Genomic DNA, 25,676 nt, shown 5'->3' on the forward strand with positions numbered 1-25,676 from the left:
AGGTGGAAGCAAGGGGGTCACAAACAGCTTGGGCTACATAGCAAGGCTCTGTCCCAGAATAAATTAAAGCAAGTGGATTGCTTCAGGCACTTGAAAAGAACTAGCATTTTTATATGACCAATTTAGAGGACATGGCTATGAGTCATCTGATTGTTACATCCGGCCAGCTAGGTGTGAGTCAAGATGCAGGACAGCATGTTAACATGATCTGTGCGTGTGTGTGTGTGTGTGTTATACTTATGGTAAATATACCTTAGGCAACTCCACTGTATCTAAAGCTTAAATTCAGCTAGACTTGGTAATCTACTGGTTGTCTGAGGACACTCACAACAGTTAGTGAGGATACAAAAGTGTGTATAACAGTCAAATCAATACAGTTTTCAGGTGTTTTTTTTTCTTCCAAAACACAGTCTACAGAATGTTAAAATATAAACTATTGACAGAAATACTTCAATGTCACTTTAAGTCGCTCTAATGTGTTTGCTAAATGCCGTTCTCATTCAAAGCAACCTCGAAATGGAACAACCGTGGCTATGTAAATATCACCATGTTAGGCTGGGTGTACGAAGCAAGCCAAGAGAGCTGGCTTAAGTTCTTATGCCAATTGTTTTATTCTATGCTCAATTTAATCTTTAGAAAAGAGTTTTAAAAAGATCAGACATTGTGTGGTGCACACCTTTCATCCTAGCACTTGGGAGCCAGAGGCAGACAGACCTTTGTGAGTCAGAAGCCAGACTGTTGCCATAACTAGTTCCAGGACAGCTAGGACTACATAATAGACTTTGTCTCAGAGAAACAAAAAAAGAATTTGATAAACATGTCTATGAAAGTTCAGAGCCCTTTGTTCTGCAGTACGGACACACACATTTGAGAGCTTATACTATTTCTTTTTAGTATAAATAATAATTATTGAGACTAACCATTTATTGTCTCCCCTTTTAGCGGAAGTACAGAGTGAAATCGAAAGAATTTTTGAATTGGCGAGATCTTTGCAACTGGTTGTTCTTGATGCAGACACCATCAACCACCCAGCACAGCTTATAAAGACGTCCTTAGCCCCCATCATTGTTCACGTGAAAGTCTCCTCTCCAAAGGTAAATCCCTACATTCCTGTCTATGGGTTTAGAAGCTTCCTCCCTGAGGTTCGTTTGTGGGCAGAAAAATGTCTCCAGAGTCAGTTAATGGGTACATTTTAAAACAGTACTCAAGTTCTAGGGACTTGAGGGTAGCTGAGAATAATAATAATAATAATAATAATAATAATAATAATAATAATAATAATCTTCTCTGAGAAGCTCCTCCCTGCTGTCAGAGATGATAAAATCCAAACAAGAACACAAGGAAGGAAAACAAAAAGTGGACCCTGGCCTTTCATAAGTTGTGCATTCCCTGTTGGCAAATTTCCTGTATAATATTGATTCTTGAGTCACCTACAGTCTCTGCCCAGGCCAGACAGGGAGGACATAGTCCAGGAAAATGCCTTCTGCAAGGTAAAGGATTGCTGTGTAAGCATCTCTCACAGAAACACTGCAGCCCTCGTCACTTGTGTAGCTGGGTTCTTTGGGGAATATAGTGCTTTACTGGTTAAGCACGAAGGGTCACATAAGCTACCAGAATGACAAGAACAGGAAATGACCCAGACTGCACTCTTGATCTTGATGTCCTTTTAGTTTTACATTTACTTAGTTATTTTTTTAATATCTCTCTCTCTCTCTCTCTCTCTCTCTCTCTCTCTCTCTCTCTCTCTCTCTCTCTCTCTCTCTCTCTCTCTCTCTCTCTCTCTCTCTCCCATTATAGTTCTGCCTAGAAACTCCTTTAAAACTGTAGCAGTCTATAGCACCAATAGAGGGCCTACTCCCACCCCACCCCCACTCTTGTTCCTTCTGCTAAGCTGGCTGCAGTAAAAACTAACTTTATTTTCAAATGCCCTTATTGAGAAAAAGTTTTAAACTGTTTCTGACATGCTAGGAAAAAAATGAATGTGATGAATGTGTGTTTATGATTTCTAACAAATGCAGTCTATTATTTCATAAGAATTTGGCAAGGATTTCCTTAAATCTCTCTCTCTCTCTCTCTCTCTCTCTCTCTCTCTGTCTCTCTCTCTGTGTGTGTGTGTGTACACTTGTGCTGTCAAGCATATATGTGGGGTCAAAGGACAACTTGTGGAAGTACGTTCTCCCCTCCCACCGTGTAGGCTCTCAGGATTGAACTCAGGTCACCAGGCTTGGTAGTGTTCACCTTTCCCCACTGAGCCCGCTCACCGTCCTCCCTCTTGTTTTTAAATAGTGATGGTGTTCTAAAAATAGATATGAAATAGATACCCATGAGAGGCATTATCTGTCTGTTTGCCTGTCTGTATGTTTTGCATCCGGGACCTCAATTTCCCCTCCCTCCTCTCCTCCTGTCTCCTCCCCCAGCCTCCCCTCTGCACCCCGCTAATCCACCAAGAGACATTATCTTAACCGTTCTTTTCCAGCACCTCCTAGAATGTAGTTGGTTTGCCTAAATGCTTGTTCAACTCCCCACCCAAACCGTGGTCTTCTGTGGTCAGAGAAAAGCCTAAAGAAGCTGTGGCCTGTTATAGTTCACAAGTTCTCAGCATCCTGGAGGGAACTGCTCCTATACTGTAACTGTGGGAATTCCAACCACTACCGGTTAACTCTGGGGTGTGACTAGAACACACTGGCCTTGCCTCAACCACTGGAAGTGTCCTTGACTCTAGCTGCTGGGGTACCAAGAATCCTTTGCAGTGAGGCTAGGTCACTGCTACCTTCACTGTCCCATTGCCATGGTGTCTGGAAGTCCAGGGTCAGGGACTTGTGTGGACCTGTGCACTGAGGTATCAGAACTTCATAAAGTAGCACTGTTGAAGTAGAGAGGGCCCCGCTTCAACCTAAACAAAAATAATGACCAAAGGCATAGATATCGTCTGTTTTATGTGTAACAGTGTTCCAACATAAATGTTTTGCCTAGGTTTCCATGCCTGAAATAGTTTGATTAATATAAAATTAAACCAAATATCTCATTAAATATTGAAAAATATGACTGACATACACAAGTGATTTTGATATTTATCTGACATGGGGGTAATGAACTGAAATATTACTGAACCAAATAACATCAAAATGTTGACTCAACATAAACAAGGTCAGACAAGCCTTTTCCCCTTGACAGGAAGTTCTGACATCTGAAAGAGACTTACAAATCTAGGTGGGAAGTGAGGCTGTCTGTCACTAGGACCCCACAGGGAGCTGGGAGAGGATAGACATGCCCAGTCCACTCTAGGCCCACAGTGAGGTGGGCAGCGTCACCATGGAGATCCTAAGTGTGTGATTGCTCACATTGTAGGGCCTCCTTACTAGTCCTCAGGGTTACATGCGCGGTAGGAAACAATCCCAGTGTGTTTGGCTTTCTTTCAACTCATTGACAATGACTCGGGCTCCTGTTCTCCTCTCTCAGGTTTTACAGCGGCTGATTAAATCCAGAGGAAAGTCTCAGAGCAAACACTTGAATGTTCAACTGGTGGCAGCCGATAAACTGGCCCAGTGCCCGCCTGTAAGTAAAATCTGTTCTGTTTTAATCACTGAAGGCTAGTTCCTTTCCATATCAGCCTGGTGGCTTTTATTCTACAGCAGTGGTTCTCACACTGTGCATTGTAACCCCTCGGGGGCTTGAATGACCCTTGCACAGGGGTCGCCCAAGACCACAGGAAAACCCAGATATTTACATTATGATTCCTAACAGTGGAAAAGTACAGTTATGAAGTAGCCATGAAAATAAATGTATGGCTGGTAGTCACCACAACATGAGGGACTGTATTGAAGGGTCGCATCAGGAAGGCTGGGAAGCACCGCATAGGCGTGGTGAGGGATTCTTGCAGTGAGCTGCTACTGTTCCATTGGGTGGGCTCAGGCTTCCCGGGCAGGATGACGTCTGCCTTGGGAGAAGTGAACTCAAAGTCTGAAACCCCGCTGTTCCTCCTACTTCCTTGATTCCGTCGCCAGCACTTGGGTGCCATGTCTAGTCATGGAACACTTGTAAGAAAAGAGCAAAGTAAAATACGCCAGCTTGGCTTTCTTTCAGCTTTTCTGCCAGAAGATTCTGGTGGGCAAGAAAAAGTGTGAGGTGGAAGGTCAAAACTGGCTTGCAGCTAGAGCGTCACCGTGTTTATAACAGGTGGAGGGATCGATGGCTCGGGGTGAAAACTGTACGCTGCCTGGTGTCGTTGCTAAGAAACACCTGCAGGGTTAGAAGGTGTACCTCGGTGGGCTGGGAAGGGTGGCTGTTCTCACAGGCTCTCAGGCCGTGGTAGTTAGTCATGTCTGTGCTTGGTCAATTGACTCATGATTGCTGTGCCCAGGTTTCTCTAAAAGAAATAACGTCTTCTTGGTGGCTTCACTAGATTTTAAAAAATATTTATGTTAAATATATTGTATTAAATATATGATATAAGTAGTACATGTTTGTATTTTATTTATATTTATGCTCTGTGAACGCAGAGGATCTGATTCAAGTACTTGGAGAAGCGACACAGCTTGGCTATTCAAGCACAGACGAGTTAGATAAACCTGATCAGGATGCCTGCCGCACAAGGTTAGGGTAAAAATTCAAAAAGCATGAGTGCGCGTGTGTGGAAACATTCTTAGAATAGTGCCTGGCACGTAGCCGCTACGCCGCCCAGGCGTATCCTGCGCTACGCTGCATCTAGTCCGCTGGGCTCCATCCATCTTGGGGTCACTGCTGTATCGCGCTTCCCTGTCATAGTGGGTTCATGTGAGCAGAGGGAGTGAGCAGAGGGAGTGACGAGAGAATGAAAGGCTGGGCGGGCCTGAAAGGCAAGAACAATGATACATCCTTTCGTTAGATACTTAACAAGGGCCAGGGGGCTCCCTCGATGCTTTCTATAGATCATCTGTAATCTTTGCCGTGCGCTTGTAAAATACAGTCTAACCCCCTCTTTGTGGCTGGGGCAACTGAAAACAGAGCTCATCAATGAATTTTTTGAGATCATTCGGCAAATTAAGATTAGAAGTGAATCTGTCTGACTTCAAAGCGGTTTCTTCTTCTCCCCAGCACAGCCCCTGCGCGCCCCCCCCCCCCACAGTTATCTGGTTACCACCCGCAGATAAATCCAGAGCTCTCTATGTTAAGACGTTTAAAGCCACATTGCCTACTAAGGAAGTTGCTTACAGGGTGGAATGTTTGATTAAACACCGAGATACTATAAAAAAGCATATGCCAGGCCGGGCGGTGGTGGCACACGCCTTTAATCCCAGCACTCGGGAGGCAGAGGCAGGCGGATCTCTGAGTTCGAGGCCAGCCTGGTCTACAAGAGCTAGCTCCAGGACAGGCTCTAGAAACTACAGGGAAACCCTGTCTCAAAAAACCAAAAAAAAAGAAAAAAGCATATGCCATCCAACCTCTGGCCCTGTAATGTTTCACGGTTGAAGAGAAATGATCTTTACTGGACAGTTATTGAAAGCCAAGAACTGTGCAATTCTTTCCACGTTTTAGGACAGTCTTAGAATGGTAGTTATAATTGGCATAAATGGTAGTTATAGTATGGCATTTTAGGAGGCAGTCACTAAAAATGGGAATATAATTGTAAGAGATTTATTGGGGGAAACCTATTTTCTCTTTAAGTCAATTTATTAGCCCTTGGTCAAAATAATTTCTGGAGACAATAATTTATGTCCTATTAAAATTGAGGTATTTGAGCTGCTGAGGACATTCCTGAAGTTTTTAGAGTCAAAGCGTGGGCTTCAGCAGCCCTAGTAAGCAAGGTCCCACCGTGACCTATGCAATGTGTGCCGACTGAAGGAACAAGTAATGAACAGCGAGGATCATGGTTCAGTGTGGCCACACTGCAAGCAAGAGCAATGAGACTGGTGGTGAAGTCCACCTTCAGGGCGCTGGCCTGAAGTTTAGGCTTAAATAAGGGACAGGAGTTCCTGGTCACGGTGTGGCCCTGCCCATCGTTGACACATCAGCTTCTCCATCTGTCTTACTATCTGTCACCTGTGAAAAGCTTCCTCTCAGAGGACAAGCTTTTCCTCTGACACCTGGACTTCAGCCTTTGCCTCCACCAGCAAAAAAAAAAAAAAAAAAAAAAAAAAACTGAGAAAATGCCAATCCCTTGGAGTCCGTTGTTTCAGGAGTCTGATAGTCCAAGAGAAGTGTCTCTTTGGCACGCCTTTCTTCATGCCAGGAGGATTACAAGGGGTCTATGCTACCTATGGCATATTGCTACCTCTGAGATAGGTGGGACCAAAAATAGACGCATTCACATACTTACATATAAGCCACACTGTGGTCTTGTCCCCAGGTTAGTAACCTCAACCTGCCAGGGTCCCTGGGGGGACAGCCCTCCTCTATCATATTAGCAGGACAGACACATCTGTCTTATTTTGAATAATTGGTCAGCTAGCCTGGCACTGTCAACAAGCAGTCTGAATAAGTAGTTACCTTGTGCTTCTCTGACCATGTGGTAGTATGTTCACGGACTTTGTCGTTCTGGAAAAGAATTGTGCACTCTATTTTGGCCCACATGAAGAAAATTTCAGATTACAAAAACTAGGAGCAATTTAAAAATGTGTCTGCATTTATCCCTTTACTTCAAGACCGTAATTATCACTGTCACCCAGAGACTGGTTGTCACTGTGCCATTTTAGTTCTGTTAGGAGAGGCTGCAGCTCGCTTCCTTGCCGTCTGTGTCTCTAGTCTGCCAGCAGATTCTACTAGCAGGGTCTCATCCTGCAGTGATATTACAGGCAGCGGGTTTTAGAAAGTGACCTCTCAATGGACACAAGAAAACTTAACTTTCTGTAGCTAGAATGGTGATTCTAGTGCCAGGGACTATTGGCGTGAAGGAGAACCACACAGAGTTTCCTGCAGTATGCGTCTTACTGTTGGGGTCTATGGGATGATGTCAGCTGATATTGGGAAAAGAATGCTGGATCCAAAGATGTTTGAGAAGATGCTAATGCAAACACAGGTCATTGGGTTTCTTTGTGCAGAAACCCCATTGTGCTAACATGCTCTTTGTAGCTCCTGTAGAATGGAGGATATCCCGTGCTTCTCGGTAATGTGTCTGCAGGTCTTTTTCCACAGAACAGCCTGTGGGTTTAATGTTTCATGGAACACTTAAAAGGAAATACAATTCTGTTCCACTCTCCTCATTTTACAAGTAAGGCCACTGAGACCAGGAAGAGGTGATCTGCCTTCCCAAAAGTCAGAGACCTTGGGCAATGATAGCATATCTATGTGTCTTAATCCAGGGAGGCTCTAGAGCAGTGGTTCTCAACCTGTGGGTCACAACCTTTGGGGAGATCAAATGACTCTTTCATAAGGGTCATCCCAAGACCACTGGAAAATACAGATATTTACATTATAAGTCATAGCAGCGGAATTGCAGTTATGAAGTAGCAATGAAGATAATTTTAGGGTTGGTGTCACCCACAGTATGAGGAACTGTATTATGGGCCACAGCATGAGGAAGGTTGAGAAGCACTGCTCTAATAGTAAATGCAATGTGTTGGTTACTACATCTATTAGGGCTTCTGTTGCTGTGATAAAAACACTATGACCAGCCGGGCAGTGGTAGCGCACGCCTTTAATCCCAGCACTCGGGAGGCAGAGACAGGCGGATCTCTGTGAGTTCGAGACCAGCCTGGTCTACAAGAGCTAGTTCCAGGACAGGCTCCAAAGCTACAGAAAAACCCTGTCTCGAAAAACAAAAAAAACAAAAAAAAACACTATGACCACAAGCAACTTGGGGAAGAAAAAGTTTATTTCATCTTAAAGCTAGTCCCCCTCATCCAGGGAAGTCAGGGCAGGAACTCAAGTCAGAAACCTGGGAAAATGAACTAAAGCAGAGGCCACAGAGGAACCCTGCTTGCTGGATTGTTCCTCTCTGAACCTGCTTTCGTATAGCACCCAGAAACATCGACACAGGGCTAGTACTGCCCACAGTGAAATGGGCCTTACACATCCATTGTCAATCAAGAAAACCTGTGGAGGCATTTTCTCAGTTGAGGTTCCCTCTTCCCAAATGACTCTCGTTATGTCGAGTTGCCATAAACCAGCCAACATACTGCCCGTTGTCTGGAAGAGAGAATACTGGACTCCATGGGTAAGGCTTTTACTAGAAGGGTCAATAAACATTTTAGTTAAGGACCAGGTAGTAACTAATTTAGGTTTGTTGAGGCTGAGGCTAGTGAGGATCCTTTCTAAAACAATTCAGCTTTGCCTTTGAGTAGCCATGGTCATCATACATGTAAACCACGGGATGTGCTGGACTTCATTCAAACTTCGTAGAAATAAGAAGTTGAACTAATGCAGCCGAAAGAAATTGCCACACTTCTTCTAGGTCAAGTTTTGTTATCTATTAGTGCTCTAATAATCAAATGGCTCTAAACGTGGCAACTTCAAACGGTGGCTGGTAGGTAGCATTTTATCTGATGACTGACAGATCTCTCAGCAGGGTTGAGTAGAGGGACTCAGCCAATTCTTCCTTTCCACTTGGTCCAGGGCCTTTGTCATGAACTCTTTTCTGTAGGGTCATGGGTTCTCACGCTGTACCCTTATGATAAAATACAGTCTCCTAAGGACTCATTTTAGCCCAACCCAGCATCTCTACAACATTCCGCTGATCAGAGTGCTCACAGCAGCTACCCAGCTTCAAGGAGAGGGCACAAAATGTTCCATCTCAGTACATGGAGGACCAAGGAGCCTGTGGCCATTTAAAAATATGCTCTAGGCAGCAAATAATAACTGGGAAGATATAGAGAGACAAACAGGAAAGTGTCCCCAGGCACGGGGATGCAGGAGCCATCGAAAATTCTTTATTGTATAGTTAGCTGGATTGTGTTTTCTTGGTGTGTGTCTACACACCATATTTTTTTTATTTCAATTGTCTTCCCTGGGTCTTGGTATCTTTTCCTTTTCAGAGAAGTCGAGAATAGTGCGTTTTAAGAACTTGGTAATAAGAGTTGCATAATACTTGGCAAGAAAAGCAGATAGACAATTGGATGATAAATGAAATATAATCCTTTAATCCCACTTAGTTACAAGCTGTCTTGTGTTACCAAAAGCTGACCTGGTGACTCTCTGAGCTGTGTAATGACTTTTTATGTGTGTAAATTGGCATTGACCACTTTCTGCAAGAGGTGAGCTCATCCTTTCGGCAGAGGCTCGCCTGCAAACCTCTAACATTCTGAGAACGAGAGTGGTTCTCTTCTGTCCTGCTCTATTTCCCATTGCTGAATGGACTCCAAGTCATTCTGCCATGTATGCAAGTTCTGAGGGGAATTTTCTACTGCCCAGTTCCAGCGGGTCCTTAAGTTACTGAGACTCTTCCGATCCACTCATCTATCTGACAGGTTCTCCCTACTGCCGCATTCATTGCTATAAAACCCTGGGTGCCTGCCATTTTAATTTTTAACACTGCCTTTTCAAAACAGAGTAATCCGTTCTACATCTTTCCTTCACGAGACAAGGCCTCCCAGGATCCAATTTCAGTATACACCTTTCTAGAGATTTCAAGCAACCAACCTGGGCATAGCACGGTGGACATGGCCCCTTCCCACCCACGCTACAATAGAACCCGTACAATTGACAGAAACTCAACAAAAACACCGAGTGCCTTTTCCGTGGATAGCCACACGGCCAGGTGTGGTTACTGTCTTTGAAGAATAAGAATGGGAAGACATAATAAATGCCACAAATAGGAGATGAACTACAAACAATCAGTGTTCCTCTACTCTTGGCCTTTGTGTCGGCTCCACCTGGTTGCCTTTTTTGCCTGTCACCTTAAGGTAGAGCTCCTTCCAGAGTCTGTCGTGATTGATGGGCTTTCCTTTATCCCCACAAGAGCTCCTGGATCTATAAACAACAACAGATGCCTAAAAGTAGCTTCCCATCCGTAGTTGAGCAGTGAGTTGAGGATTTAGGACCGCAGAGACTTTAACAATACAGAGAATGCCGTTTGGATGGGAAAGTAACATTTACTGGCCAATTATTACGTAATTAATATTATAGGTTGAGCCAGCCAGCCACGTTATTTTACTGAGTAGAATTTGCTGGCCATTCTTCTTAAATGGTGGCTCCTTAAGGGGCTCTCTATACTACGGTTGCAAAGAAATGGAAGTGTATATCTCCCTGGTATTGACTGCTCCCTCTTAGAAATAGGAAGATGCTGTACACGAGGCTATTGTCTATGCACAATAAATAAATGAAAGCAAAATATAAGCCATGGAGTTTGCACAAATATTACCTGTGGAGCTAAAGCTCAGTAATGAGTGAACCATCTTTTCTTTTTGATTTTGGTTTTGGCTTTTTTGAGACAAGGTTTCTCTGTGTAACAGCCCTAGATGTCCTGGAACTCACCCTTTAGACCAGGCTGGCCTCGAACTCACAGAGATCTGTCTGCCTCTGCTTCCAGAGTGCTGGGATTAAAGGTATGCACCATCACCACCAGGCTCAAGAGACTGGAGAGATGGTTTATCAGTTAAGAGCACTGGCTGCTCTTTTAGTGGACCGGGGTTTAACTCCCAGAGCCCACATGGGAGCTCACAACCACCTGTAACTCCAGTTCCAGGGAATCTGATGGCCTCTCCTAATCTCTTTGCTCACCAAGTATGCACACATGCAGGCAAAACCACTCATACATATAAAGTGAGAAATTTAATTTAACTTAAAAATAAAAGGAAGTAAAACTAACTGCATAATTAGTTTCTAAGGTTTTTAAGCTTTGCGTTAAAAATAGTAAGTTACGACTCCCTGGATAAACGTGTTGGACAAGATACACGAGTAGTTTGTATTTTGAAGTCATTAAGGAAAATTCACCAGTCATTCTCTGTATGTTTTTCCTCCCAAAAGGACATAATTTACTCCGTTACTCACATAGGATCTGAACACTACAGTTTCTTGAGTAGAAACCGGAGCGACCACTTCAGATTGCTCCTTCTCTGACTTCATCACAGACAGCCCCTGAGTGGGTGAAACTTCTTAACAAGGGAGGTGGGGAACTACTTAGGATTCTTTCAAACATCAAAAACCTTCAATTTCCCAGCTCTCTTCAGCCTTGCTCTTTGCCAAGCTCTGGGTGTCTGTCAGGCCTGTTTCCACCACCCAGAAATCTCAGTGCTTCTGTTCTCAGCATTTCTGAAAATGCATATCCAGAAAACAGCTCCCCGTACCTCCTGCTCCTGCCGCTTCGGCTCCTCTCCTCACTCAGTGGTTGCTTTCTTTAGCAGCTGCACGGGTCCCACATGCCTTGGCTACAGAAAGAGCTCCATCCTGGGATGCTGGAGGTGTTCGGCATGGCAGCTCTCTGGACCTGCTCTGTTCCCTATTACCACGGGCATGGTAGCAGAGGGGCAAACAGTTTACTACCTGCCGCGAACTTTGCTGATTAAATAGCTCTCCGTCACTTTCCAGGCTTAGGGCTTCCTGCATTGCATGGGAAGCAGCTGACTAGACATGCCTTTTATATTCATTTTAAAATGTGGCGTTAAAAATTCTGGCTTGCAGAATCCATTGAGTTGCTTCGCTTTGAATTTCCCTTTGATTTTGTTGTAGACTTTTTTAAAAATCCCCTTCCTGCTGTCCTTCGAGTAAGTTGCTCTATTCAGCTAATTTATTTCCTAAACAGAAAAGAAAAAATTGTCAAGACACGTAGTCTGTGAGATTCTTCCCAGTTGGAAGCAAGTATTCAGATTGGTGTCATTCAGAAGGTGAAATTTGCTTTTGTTGTGCTTTTGAAAGCCTAGGAGCGTTCCAAACGATCCTTTATACCATATAGCCACCGTTTAGCAGTAAAAAAGCAGTTTGCAAGAATTGATCAGACTTGAGCAAACAGCCCTGTGCTGATGTGTGCATATTCTACCCATTGGCCAAGGGACGCACTTTATTAAAATTCCTTTTAATTAGCGGTGTGCTGATTGTGCTTTCCATAGTAACAGTGTAGTGGGGGACAGTCAAGTCCACGTACACCGCACTCAACACCTTGCAGTCTGGCTTTGAGCTTTACTTTTTAAATTATTTTTTATTTTATTTATCAAATAGTAAGTGTACAGATTAATGGTTCACTCCATTCGTCAATAAGCTGTGCATTGTGCACATTCACCTGCTCTTCTGCAACATGGCACCACCCCTGTTCTCCCGTCACCCTTCCCTGTTTCTAAAATTCTCAATTTGTTTCTATTCTCCCAAATCTTTCCCGTTCCCCCTGCCCTCCCTTCCATTCAGCAGCTCTCTACGAGGTTGACTTCTTGGCTTCCATACATAGATGGAAAGTAGTGTCTTGCTGTCTTGCTCGTCTACATTCTTTTACTCAACACACTTCTAGCCATCCTATCTTTCCCGCACCCGAATTAGTATTCTATTATGTAACTTACTGCGTTTTCTCTACCCATCCATTTATCATAAGGCACCTACGGTGATTCTATATTTTGGCTATTATGAATCGTTCTTCAATGATCTCGGGAGTGCAAGTCCCTCTTAGATATAAATGCTTCATCTCAGACCATGTGGTACTTCTACTTTTATGAGGAAGCTCCCTGGTTTTTTCCGTAATGACTATACTACTGTCCATTCTCACCAGGAGTGTGTAAGAGTTTCCATTATTTCTTATATTTTTTTAATAACTATTCTAACTGGAGTGAGATGGTCTCTTAACTGCGGTTATTTTTGTTGTTTTGTTAAGAATCAAACCCAAGCCTAGAACATCCCAGACAAAATACTTTAGTGCAGAGCTGTGTCTTGAGCCCTTGTTCTGTTTGTTTGCGTATAGACAAAGTTTCATTCTACAACCTAAGCTGACCTAGGATTTGCCTGGCTGAACTCAAACTTGTGATTCTTCTGCCTTAGCTTTGTGTGTGCTGGGATTACGGGCTTTAGCATACATACTGCACTCGTTGTAGTTAGATTTGCATTTCTCCTATAATTAGTGAAAGTGAGCTTTTTGTCATGTGCTTGTTGGCTATCTGTATGTTTCAATTTTAAAAGTATCCATATAGTTCTTTAGCCTGTCTTAAAATAGATTGCTTGGGTTTTTTTGATGTTCGTCTTTTTTGGTTCCTTCTGCATTCCGAATGTCAGTGTGCAGCGTTCCATTGGCAGGTTCCTTCCCTCACCAGCAGGTCATCTCTCCATCCTGACATCTGCTTTGTTGTGCTGGCATCTCTCATTTTCATGTGAACTCATTTTGTTTATTTTAACTTTCGTTGCCTGTGTATTTAGATTACGATCTAATTTCTTTTCTCGCTTACACTAATGACTTAAGGAATTTCCCTTGTTTTCATATAGTCATTTCATGGTTTCAGGCTTAAGAGTTAGATTTTTTTTCCAGTTTGAATTAGGTTTCTTGTGTGGTGAGAGAAACGAATCCAGCTTTATTCTTTGTATAAGCATATCCAATTTTGTCAACTATTTATGGACGAGACTACCTTTTTTTCCCACTATTACATTCCTATCACCTTTGTCAAAACTATTTGTGTTGGGTTGTAGCTCAAGATTAGTCAACAGCATTTGACTAATGTGGGTAGCCCTTTGAGTTCTAGGCATAGCAACACACACAGATACAGGGGGGAGAGAGGGAGAGAAAGAGAGAGAGACAGAGACAGACAGAGAAAGACAGAGACAGAGAGAGACAGAGAAAGAGACAGAGAGAGAAAGACAGAGACAGAGAGAGAGAGAGAGAGAGAGGAGAGAGAGAGAGAGAGAGAGAGAGAGAGAGAGAGAGGGAGGGAGCTACACACATTGTTAGGATCATTTCAGTCTAAGAAAGGACCATTAATGTCTTAGTGGGAATAAACAAGCCCATACTAATGATTGATACCTATGTAATTAAATTTGACAGTGAATATCAACAACGATAGGATGAACAGGTTCTAAGTCACACCACCTGTGAAACAATGGAGCTGGGTAGAGCGGAGAGGGGCCCTTTGGTGAGCACTGCCCACTCTCCTCTTTCCAGGTCTGTCCTTATAGTCAGCCTGTGGTGCTTTGGGGCTGTAGTCATTCTCATTCTGTTCAAGTTGGCACTGCAGAAACACGGTCTCTATCAGAGCATTGAGGATCGGTCTCAGGTCTCATCTTGTGACTTGCTGAACTCTATGCTACCCATGGGTGGAGAGGTTTTTGAAGGCAAAAGAGAGTTCTTTGGTTTACTTAGTGGGAAGTGACATTTTCAGAGAGGGTTTCTGGCAACCAAAGCTTTAGGTACTAGGTGTTCTGTATCTTGTGACCCACAGGGTCTTCTTTACCTGTTTTATCTCACCCATCATTTCCTCTCCCTAATAAGTCCAGCAAGTCTTCCCAGACCTCTTTGTAAGCAGAGAATGTTAAGCCATAGCCCCAGACTTTATTTTCTTGATCTCTGCATAGTTTTGAATTAGTCTAGGTGTAACATGGATTGTTAAGGGTTTGGGTACTTCAAGCCCTGCCTCTCCAACCAGATAGTACATATGACTCTCAAGCACAGGGTAAGGTCAGACTTCTTTGCCACTGAATGCCCATACATCCTGGAACAAAATAAATACTGAGTAAATATTGTATGAATGAATGAAATGTGCATTGAAAATCATATTGATAAGTGTTCTTGGTGAGCATTTTTCTGTGTAAGTTGACCTGGTTGGGTCTTCCCAAACAAGGCAGTGTGAACTGAAGTCACTAGCTTTCAAAGTCCCATGATGAGGGCCTTCAAATTCCTTTCCAGTTAGGCACAAATTTGTCTGCAAAGGTTGATTCAGTGAGCATTTAATAGTAGACTTGGGGAATCTGGTCCGTAGGAGAGCATGTGTTTAGCTTTCCTGAGTTCGTGGGTTCAACCCTCAGCATCAAAACTGAATAGTAAACACTGGCGATATGATCGTTCACATAGTCATGACAGCTTCAAGCATCCTTTGCTCTGAGCGCTGAGGGGAATGCGTCAGCTGGGACACTACCAACTCCATGTTTTCTTGTTACCACAGCAACGTCAATGCTGGTGGCAGTATCTATGCATTTGGCTTACTACTGGAAGTTCTTATTTTGGTAAAAATGAATTCATAAAAGCAGGGGGAGTGTGGTGAAGGTGGTCTGAGAAGGCTGGCTCGGCACCCTCACTTCTGAGGGGTGTGCCAGCACGTCCGTCACTCGAGAATGGCTTTCTCTTGGTGAGGCACCTAGGTCCTCTGCCTTTCTCACCAAGGAGCCTATGCATTGGGTTTACCCTTAGTTTATTCCCAGTCATCCTGCCATAACGAAAGAACCATTCCTCCCTTTGGGGGAACACAAACTGCTTCCCATTTTCAGGTAAATGTTGAGCAAAGTTCTTACTGACATAAACATGGACACCAGCTGCTGCTTGCGTGGATCCTCCTTCTTCAGTTAAACTATCTTCTTCTTAACCGTTTCACAAAGCAATCAGATGGTAGCAGCCATCATGATTGTATGTTCTCTAATATCCATCCCAAACTTTCTTTCCTTATTGCTTTATCAGGAGACAGATAAACTAATTTTCATGAGCATTCTGAAAATGAGCTGTGTACTTGTTATTACCTTCAACACAGTTACCGTAATATTTATTTCAAGGGCATGCTCATGGCTCCAGTCACTTTTAGAACTCCTTTTCCAGCATCATCATTAATTTGTTTCTTTTGTATTTTGAAATTGGTGGGATTCAGCTGTGTAGGAATATACGGACAAAAGTGTGAATATGTGTGTTTTTTCTCATTATCCAGTACTGGCATGTTTGCCTCCTTTTTTTTTCTCTTTAAATCAGGAAATGTCTGTTGTTGGGTTTCTATTGCCGTGAAGAGACACCATGACCATAGCAACTCTTACAAGGAAAACATTCAGTTGGGGTTTCTTGCTTACAGTATCAGAGGTTCAGTCCATTATCATCACTGAGGGGAGTATAGTGGTGTGCAGGCAGACATGCTACTGGCTACATCTTGATGATATGCAGGCCATAGGAAGCTGACTGAGACACTTGGCCGTATCTTGTGCACAGGAAACCTCAAAGCCTGTCCCCACAGTGACACACTTCCTCCAGTAAGGCCATGCCCACTTCATCAAAGCCACACCTCCTAATAGTACCACTCCTTGTGAGATTTTGGGGGCTACTACCACAAGATCCTAATATTTAATAGTCACTATTATATATATAAGGAATGCTACTTCTGCCTTAAAGTGGGGTTTTCAGTCAAACCTACAGCAGAAATATGATGGATTTTCTTGTAATCTGCAGGAAATGTTTGATGTTATATTGGATGAGAATCAGCTTGAGGATGCGTGTGAGCATCTGGGCGAGTACTTGGAGGCGTACTGGCGTGCCACCCACACAAGCAGTAGCACCCCCATGACCCCACTTCTGGGGAGGAATGTGGGCTCCACCGCCCTGTCACCATATCCCACCGCAATCTCTGGGTTACAGGTACTGCGTTTCTTTGTTTGTTCGTTCGGTTTATAACTTTTGCCACTTTATTTTTAGGATCGACTATATAATGAAGATGAAGACTCCGATTGTTCTTAATCTGAAGAAGCATGAGGAAAGGACATAGTGTTTTTGTTTGTTGGCTGGTTTGTTTTTAGAGACAGGGTTTCTCTGTGTTGCTTTGGAGCCAGTCCTGGAACTAGCTCTTATAGACCAGGTTGGCCTCGAACTCAGAGAGATCTGCCTGCCTCTGCCTCCCGAGTGCTGGGATTAAAAGTGTGCACCACCACTGCCCGGCAAGGACATAGTATTTTTTAACACTGAAGACTGGAAAGGGGTCAGCAGTTAAAAATGTTTTCTGCTCTCGCAGAGGACCCTGGTTAAGTTCCCAGCACCAACATAGTAGCTCATAACCGTAACTCCAGTTCCAGGAGATCTGACCTCCATGGGCACCTGGCACACATGCAGTGCCCAGACAGTCATGCAGGCTAAATGTTTATGCTTATAAAATAAATAGACCTTAAAATTTGTTTTAATTAAAGAAGAAGTCTAACCCTTATGCTGATACTGACCTGTCACTGACAAAGCCTGCCCTCTCCACCAGTTCCCCATTCTGGAAAATATTGCTGTGAATTGATAATGGGTTTTACTTAGATCAGTTCATCTCTAGTAGACTTAATGTCTAGTCAGCATAATTGTTCACAACTTCCACGTGGCACCACAGACGGCTAAGCAAGATTCTTCAGGATAGACAGGTCTTTAGCTGCCCTTAACCATTCTTGTCCCACAGACTGCTAAACCTGCCTCCCCCACCACCTTGTACAAACAGAGTGAGTGAGCAGATTTGGAGATGGTGACAGATCATCAGTTTCCAGGGGTATCTAGGGGCCTGCCTTGGTCAGTGTAGGGAACCGGGGAAGGGGGGTAAGCACAATGAGGGTCAGAGCTCGTCTCTTCTGCTGCTCTGAGACTTCAGTCAGAACTAGATGTTGCATGCCAGAGGCACTGTGATCTAAAATGAGCCCTGCCTTTCTGCATTAATTATTATTTACCATTTATCAAAGAGCTGGAAGGGATCCAGACCCCAAGCTGAGGAACATGCAGTCAAATGAGCCTCTTGGCGACATGACTGGTTTTGTTTTAATGGGTTATAATGGTAGTCATAATTGAAGATTTTGTAGAGTTAACTCTAAGCTAAATGGCACTCTCTGAAATGCTATTATAACTACATTACTCTACTGCAGACAGCACCTCTGTAAGCAGGGAAGCTGCCATACAAATGCATTTCTTTTAAGCCTAGAAATGATATGGAAGATGGATGATGGATGATGTTCAGAGGGTCTGCATGCACCAGCACGATTTCTTGCCTTGTTTTCCTTCTGTGTGCCTGTCTGGCTGTAACATTCCCGTTGACTTTGGCTGGCTCTGGATGACAATAAAGGGGGTAGATGTATGACCCAGTAAACTCTGTAGTGTTGGGGGATCTGATGCTGCACTTTGTGTACAACACATAACCCTGCACCTGTCTACCCACAGCAGCTCACCCTGCAGCATCGATGAGTTAATGTGGTGCTCTGGATCCTGTGGTTGACTTCCCCAAGTCAACACAGGTGTTTGATGGCATGATCTCTGACCCACTGAATAAGTTCGCTTCTGTATGAAGCTGATGGACCTGGACCCATTGTTACATCGCTTCCTGCTCTATCATCTATGTGACTTACCAAAGCTGGTAGACATAATTAGGTGTTCCTAATATAAGAGAAAAAAAAGTCAGATAACATATTCTGGGCTATCCAAAAAACTCCCTTAAGATGTTAATTTCAGTTAACAATATTAAAAGAATTTGGTTTATATCTGAAGATTATTTTTTTTGCAGAACTCAGTTAAGAAAGCAAGAGTATATAAAGGCCTGGATTAGCTGGCCCCACGATGCTGTGCATTCTTTTGGAAAAAATCTTGTCGAGAGTTTCACATCCGTGTCAGATACAGAAACAAGTGCCCTGTTTAATGAGTGGTACAGATAGTAATTTTTTAGGCTATAAGGATCATCAATCTAGAGCAAAATGAAGTAAGTGTAAAGTGTGTAACTTTAAGAAGACTTTTATGAATTCATGAAAGGAATCAAATAATAGATCTTATCTAAAGTTTATTCCCCAGTAATAAAATAATCCTCATTTTTTTGCAATGCAAGGAGAGAATTATTAAGTATTAAGCCTATGTGAGTAGATTAAGTTCTATTTAAGAGTCACCTTTCAGTTCTGTGTTTCACCAGGAAGTACAGCCATGCAGCATCATATACTAACATTCGTAAACTATCAGTAATAAAGCAGCAATAGATGGTGCAGCCCAAAGAAGACCAGGTGCTCCAAGCAGAACATTTATGTATCAAAATGCTTTATTAGGTCAGATATTTAGTATCCGTTTTACAGAGCCTGCTATTGCACGTGAATGAACATGTTTAGGCGAACGAAGCGGACCTTATCTAACCAGTGAACTGTCTGATATTTGTAGAGTCAGCGAATGAGGCACAGCAACCATTCCACGGAGAACTCTCCCATTGAGAGACGAAGCCTAATGACCTCTGATGAAAATTACCACAACGAGAGGGCTCGTAAGAGTAGGAACCGCTTGTCCTCCAGCTCCCAGCACAGCCGAGACCACTACCCTCTGGTGGAAGAAGATTACCCCGACACGTACCAGGACCCTTACAAGCCCCATAGGAACCGAGGCTCACCTGGGGGATACAGCCATGACTCCCGACACAGGCTTTGAGGCTGCCAGAACAAACAAACAAAACTACTCATCTGTTGACAATTTGCCATAGCACTGCTAGGATAAATCAATCATCTTAATTTGGCAAGCACAGCACAGTATCTGCTGCTGTCATTTGATCTAAGGGGCAAGAATTAAATAGAAATACTTTATGCCCTTCAGTCTAGATGGGTATTCGATGCCCAGTCATATAGGTATTTTTAAGTGCTACATTTACATGATAACAGTACCTTTTGTTTTCTTCATAGATTTTAGACACATCAATTTGTAATTTAGGGTACTTATCAAGGCACATATAAAATAATTTCCCGTGTAGGAAATTCCAAATGACCAGTTCCAGTTGGAACCAATTTATAAACCAATTCCTGTTGGAATTTGGGAGAATTGACTGGAAAGTCTACTTGAGCATGTTGAAATCAGTTGAAAAATCAGAGAAAAAAAAACCAATAAGAAAATCAAAATACTACTAGAAACCCAAAACCAGCTGTGGTATTTATTTGCTGAAAGCTAAATTTCTACTTCAAGTTGGAAAGTGTAAACATTTTAATAATATGTTAATGTTGCCAGAATGGCTTTTCAACCTTACCAAATGTACTGATAGTGCCAAAAAATTTCAGAAATCTTAATGCAGAAATTATATAATCGCCTCAGATTTTAATATTTTTATTTTTCCTGATACAGCTGTTGTATTCAAAGTTATTTTGCTTTCTGTTCAGTCAGTACTGTTAGCCAGTTCAAAGCTGACAAAATAAGGGGGAAAGGAGTTTATTGGCAATGAGAATAATAAAGAGAAACCCAAGCATGGCTAGTTATAGGACATGGGAAATGAGGTGCTGTTTCTTCTGTAGTCAGTCTGCGTACAACTACATACATCTGGAGATCTGAAGTCAGATAGCAGAGATGTGGCCAGGCCTTCCTGGGACAGAGGCAGCCGGCTCCAGACGGGAAGTCATCCGTGCCACTACACCCGACCCTGGCACCGGAGTTCCGCCAGCATAGCTCAGTGTCCTTCCCTGACTTCACTCAGTCTCTGTCTTTGACTATAAATAATGTTTTAGCAATACACCACAGTTTTTAAATCAAACTAACAGCCTTTTTTTTGTTTGTTTTTCATGGACATAATCAAACTTGGTACTGAAAGTTACGTTTTCGCAAGAAAAACTAATTGGGAAAAGCTAAAACACTGAATTAAAATCTTGCAGAAAACAAAACCCTGACAGACTCAGAATATATTTGTTCACTAAAAGTAAGGCACTTTTTATGCGGGGCCTTAGAGAACTTGGGGAATGCTGTGTTTTATTGCTAGTGAACAGCCTTTAGATTTCCAATGAGTATATGTTTGGAATTGGTGACCCATATCCTAAAGATTAAAGAAGACTTTAATCCAAGAAATTATTGAAATTGACTCTTTTATACAAGAAACAAATGTCTTTATGAAAGGACTTGTTTCTAAAATGACACAATGCATGTGTTTTCTAAAACCCCAATTGAAGCTAGACATAAAGGTCTCTTTCTACTAATAAATGCCTTGAAGTCAATTTTTTGAAAACAAGTACAATTAACTTTATATTGTTATTTTTCTCCAAAATTTCAAGACCTGGGCCCTCAAAGCTATGTATCAGTTCATTAATTTTCCTGATTGAGAGAACAAGTTTCATATTCTTGATCAGTTATTCATATCCCTAGTCCCATCGACCTCATGTGCCCTCCCCTTGTCTTGACTGTATGTGCACCCCGTTATGTACCTGCTTACCTGATAATGAGGCTGCCTGAGATGTTGTAAGTAATCTCACACATTTGGTGCATTTGAACATGGCCTCAGTAAAATGGACAAGCTGACATCTGATACTGGCTTGTCATCCAGCTTGTCCTCTCTTTTGTCATCTAGCGAGGCTTACAGAACTTTCTGTTAAGACATTTAAGAGAGCTGTATTCATTGGGCTCTTTATTAAGCATATAATCTTCCATTACTGAATACTTTGTTAGAGCACAGAAGAGCAATCTCCAGCAAACAAACTCTATTTATTACATGTATAGCACATATTTGCATGAGAAAGAAAACATTAGCCAAACATTTTCCTGTATGCTTTGCTGGTTTCTTGTTTGTGCGCATTAAAGCATTCAATTGCAGAGAGTGCACTCGGGTGTATAAATTTAGAATAGACTGCTGTTCAGCTTTTTCTGCAGTAGCATTAGCAATTTGGTCATTTAACTACTTTAAGATATTTATATTTTATGGCAGGTAGCTGTAACAGCATTTACATATATTTCCTAGTCAACAAAGGTACCATTTCTTTCAACTTTGAAGAGTCACTTGTTTTTCAAACCTCTCCAGCCTTTCTTTTTCCCCCTTTTTGCTCTTCCATGTCATACTGAAAGAGGGAGGCCCATTTAATCTGTACACAAAACTCATCCATCATTTGCCATCAAAAGTTCGTGCCTATTTTGTTTTGCAGTCCTATCCAAGAGCTAATAACATTGATAAAGGGTAAAATGTATATTTTTGATGGATGTATTTACTATTTCATTTTAATTTGGCATATCTTTCATCTTTCTCCTATAAGTTTCTCTCCTCCAAAAGAAGAAGAGATATGACTCTTACTTTCCTTTTAAATGCTCAGAGTTGCATGTGTAAATGACAGGAATCCATATATATATACCAAATAAAAAGTTTTACTTTTGTGCAATATACCAAGAACCTCTAAGAAATTCCACAATTACTTTAATTCATTTCATTCAAAACGGCAAATTATGACAAGCAGGAGAACTATTTCTGCATCGTTGGAGGCTGCTTTCACTTACAGAATAAATCACGTTAGAATTTGTGGGTTTTTATGATCAGTAATAATGCAGACTCATCCAACTATGTGCAAATGTGGTCCTGGGAAAGGAAGAAATGCAATTTGTGGGTCCTTGTGCTTATAATGTTACTCCACTATCACAATCAACACTCTTACCTTCTTTATGCTAACACTTAAGACAAAGCCTAGTGGTGTTTATAAATGACTGATGATTTGCTCTCATCTTTCTATAGCTCAGATGGGGAGATTTGGATTGCTAGCAATTAGAGGCATGGTTTTCCTAAAAAGAGTCTGAATTGTGTGACTATTCAAGTCCTTGCATTTCATCCTTAATGGAATGAGTTTTAAAGTCTGAACAAATTGAGACAACAATTAGTTCTACTTTAAATAGTGTGTTATTTACGCGAATTATTGTTGTTTGCAAAAATGTATTTTTAGAATGTTAACCTCTTCATACCTGCATACTTGAACTTGTCTTTTGTGTGGGAGCCTTAAATTTTATAATAGAGAATGGGGGAAGCAAAAAGGGAATGAAGACAAGGAAACGGTGGCAAAAGAAGCTCACCATCTTCAGCTCTTTAAATGAACATATCCCAACATATGGAGACACAGTATGTCAGTGAAGAATGTTCTAGGCAACCTTAATTTGCAAGCTAGTATATTTTCTTATATAATTTTATTTTGCTATTTGCTAAAAACAGAAGAACACAATACCAACATACAAACTGCCCTATCTCTCTAATGATATGTGTACTACCTCTGCTCTAGAGAAAACAGTCTGTCTGTAAAGGAAAGCATCCTGGTCATAGAGCGCTTGTTCTGACAACTTTGCCGCAGTTAAAGGTGTTAAGATACAGCTGCCCTTTAGATTTTACATGGTTTTCAAATGCTTTCACCATGATTTCATTTCTTCCATGTTAGTAAGGTTTTCTTGGAGTTGATTTTATGACTTATCATGAAGTGAGTTTAATTTAAGAAGAAGCCATCCTAGGAAACAAAGCAAACGAACAGGAACTACCTCGGTGTGCAAAGTGTGGCCTATAGCTCAAGGTCTGAGAAGAGAACTCCAGAGCCCTGCTGTTTAGAGGCAGAGCTGGTTGCTCCTTGCCCTGTGTGGGCACCGAAGGTGTGTTGTAGCCACTTACTGGCTGTGGATCTGCACTGTCTAGAACGCTCATGTAATTGGAACAAAGGTCTTATCAATGTTTCCAATAAATGCTTCCGTAGCCCTTATTCCTTTATATTTATTTGCCTTTGTCTTTCATGACAGTGTTACACTTTTTAATTATAGAAAACTCATCCTTGAATAACCATGAGCGAAAACTTGACGGGAAATTATGTAACGAAATCTGTTTTACTAGTCCCTTATATCTTTAAACATTGTCAACACTGTAACTGTGATCTAGGTTATCTACTTCAGCTGTGTCTTTGTGGCATCCACCAGTCCTTCTCTTTGAAAGGATAATGATGATTAAACCAGTCAACGTAAGAGCCGTTAGATGGACATAAAGAATAACTTCTTCTTGTTAAGCAATCTAGTTCATCGAAAGAGCAAAACTAGCTCATTTGGGCAGATAGCCACAGCATTCAGAAATAAATATTCAAGATTTCTTCTTGTGTTAAAAGAGCCTTTCTCCAATGAAATGCATCTCTGATAGCAATGTTTTTATCTACTTAATACCAAATGCTGCATGTCATGAAAGTATATTATGAGGAGATTAGAAAGTATCTCATCAGATAATCTTAATTAAGGGCTGTAGCTCCCACTTGCCATAAATACATATAAATAAGAGGGAATAGTGCTGAGCTTTGGGGAGTTATACTTTTCCATGAACCTTTCTTTTTGGTGGATGTAAAATGTCCACAGAGAGAGGGAAGAAAATGTCACCAATAAATTTAAAATAGTTTAAGGAATCCTTGCTTGAAAGTCATAAAGAGTTAAAATGGGAGCTGGGAGCTGAAAGTAACAGGTCTCTAGCTTTTCAAGCATTCTGAGTTATATTTTGAACACTTCAATCTCCCAACAAATGGCTATATCTATATTTATGCAGGGGCCTTTCTTGCCCTACTCGCAGGCCACTTCACACACTTCACCGATTCTGTGTGAATTCCGGATGCACAGGGGTATTACCGACGCGGGGTCATTAACGCTATATCGTTGCATACTATTTTTTATATGCCTTACAATATTTTCTGGGATGTTATTAAAATGAAAGCATTTTATTGCCAAAATAAACCTATGTTGTTACTTCTGCATTAGCAGTAGAAAAATAATGTAGCAAAAATATATATTGTACAGTACAAAATTATAATATATATATATATATTTTGCCAATAAATGAAAATAGATTGAGGAGAAAGAAGCACATTTGTTATAGCACAAACTTAAAACAAAACCCACTGTTAAATTTGGCAGTCCTGTTTTTAGAAGTACGTAGATTTGCTTCTGTGTTTTAGCATATTTATTTCATTTCTCATCTTTGTAACTTTGCTGCTTGATGTTTTCCAGTAACTTATTTCATAGCCTTCGATCTGTGAGTGTAATTTACTTATTTTTTTTTTACATAAAACATATGAATTTTATTTTGTGTTAAAACTCATACTATATTACTATACTTTCTGTTCTTGTTTCTCCTCCTTAGGTAACAAATGGCACACAGTTGAGCTCACGGGCTCCTCTGAGCTTTGGATGTTTGAAAGTTTATGTTTTTCCCAGCCTCAAGTTAGAGATCAGTAAAATGTCCCCATGGAAAAATATTAAGTAGGGATTCTTTGTTTTGTTTTGTACTTGATACTATCTGAAGCATAAGTTAACGCCATTAGCTGTATTTTTTAAGGGGTGGGAGGGAATAAAAAATAACATTACTAATAGGAAACATACTAAAATAATTATGGTAAAATGATATAAGAAGATTCCCCCCTATTCCGAGGGCTGTTGATAATCCCAGGCTATTCCTACGTCTCTGCTGATGTGGTGGGGGAAATGCCTTTGTCAAATAACTTTCCTTTCATTTTGGTTATTTATTTTAATAATTTGTCCCTTTCATTTTTTTATATAAGTATGCATAGCGTTCTGCAAGGCATGCTGGGTAAAATACACTATGCAAATGTATACGTACTGCATGCTTTGTTCTTTCTGCTTTAGTGGCTTCCAAGAAAAAAATGTGGTGTTATTTTTGTGAACAAAGACATTTAACAAAGAAAATGCAGAGTGCATGCATACAGTATCCTAATTTCTATGGATTTGTTTTACGGAATTTAAATGTGTACAAAAAAACTGCATTCATTTTTTTCTTTTATATAATAAATTTAAAAACAACTGAAACCAGCATTCTACCTCTCATTTATATTCTGGAAATGTACAGAGGAAATGCCATACATCACAAAGAATATTCCTGTAGCTTTTAATGGAAAATAAATCTATACATTTACTCTGTAAAGAAAAAGAATCAATGAAGTGACTATTTCCTGATTATTCTGTTATATTCTGAGTTATCACAAAAGAATGTTGTAGTGGAAAGGATGTATAAATTGCACACACATGTGGAATATACCAGAAAAAAATGTGTGAAGTAAGGCTGGATACAGAAAATATACTAGGTAACCCTTAATGTTCTCAAGACACCATTAAATGGTTAGTGTGGCAATTGCCAGAAGTTTCCAGAATGACAGCTCTGGACTTC

At 41.4% G+C, this 25,676-nt stretch overlaps 1 protein-coding gene across 1 annotated transcript in view; it reads left to right on the forward strand.

Annotated features, from left to right (window-relative positions):
- The window catches only part of Cacnb4 (calcium voltage-gated channel auxiliary subunit beta 4), a 39,420-nt gene extending 18,842 nt beyond the window's left edge, over nt 1-20,578 (forward strand). The window contains exons 7-10 of the mRNA XM_038336467.1: nt 943-1,094; nt 3,460-3,555; nt 16,235-16,420; nt 18,932-20,578. Of these exons, the coding sequence (XP_038192395.1) occupies nt 943-1,094; nt 3,460-3,555; nt 16,235-16,420; nt 18,932-19,192 (695 nt within the window). The 3' untranslated portion in view covers nt 19,193-20,578. The remainder of the gene's footprint in view (nt 1-942; nt 1,095-3,459; nt 3,556-16,234; nt 16,421-18,931) is intronic.
- Nucleotides 20,579-25,676: the final 5,098 nt, after the last annotated feature.

Source organism: Arvicola amphibius, chromosome 7 (genome assembly GCF_903992535.2).
Source record: "Arvicola amphibius chromosome 7, mArvAmp1.2, whole genome shotgun sequence".
NCBI lineage: Eukaryota > Metazoa > Chordata > Mammalia > Rodentia > Cricetidae > Arvicola > Arvicola amphibius.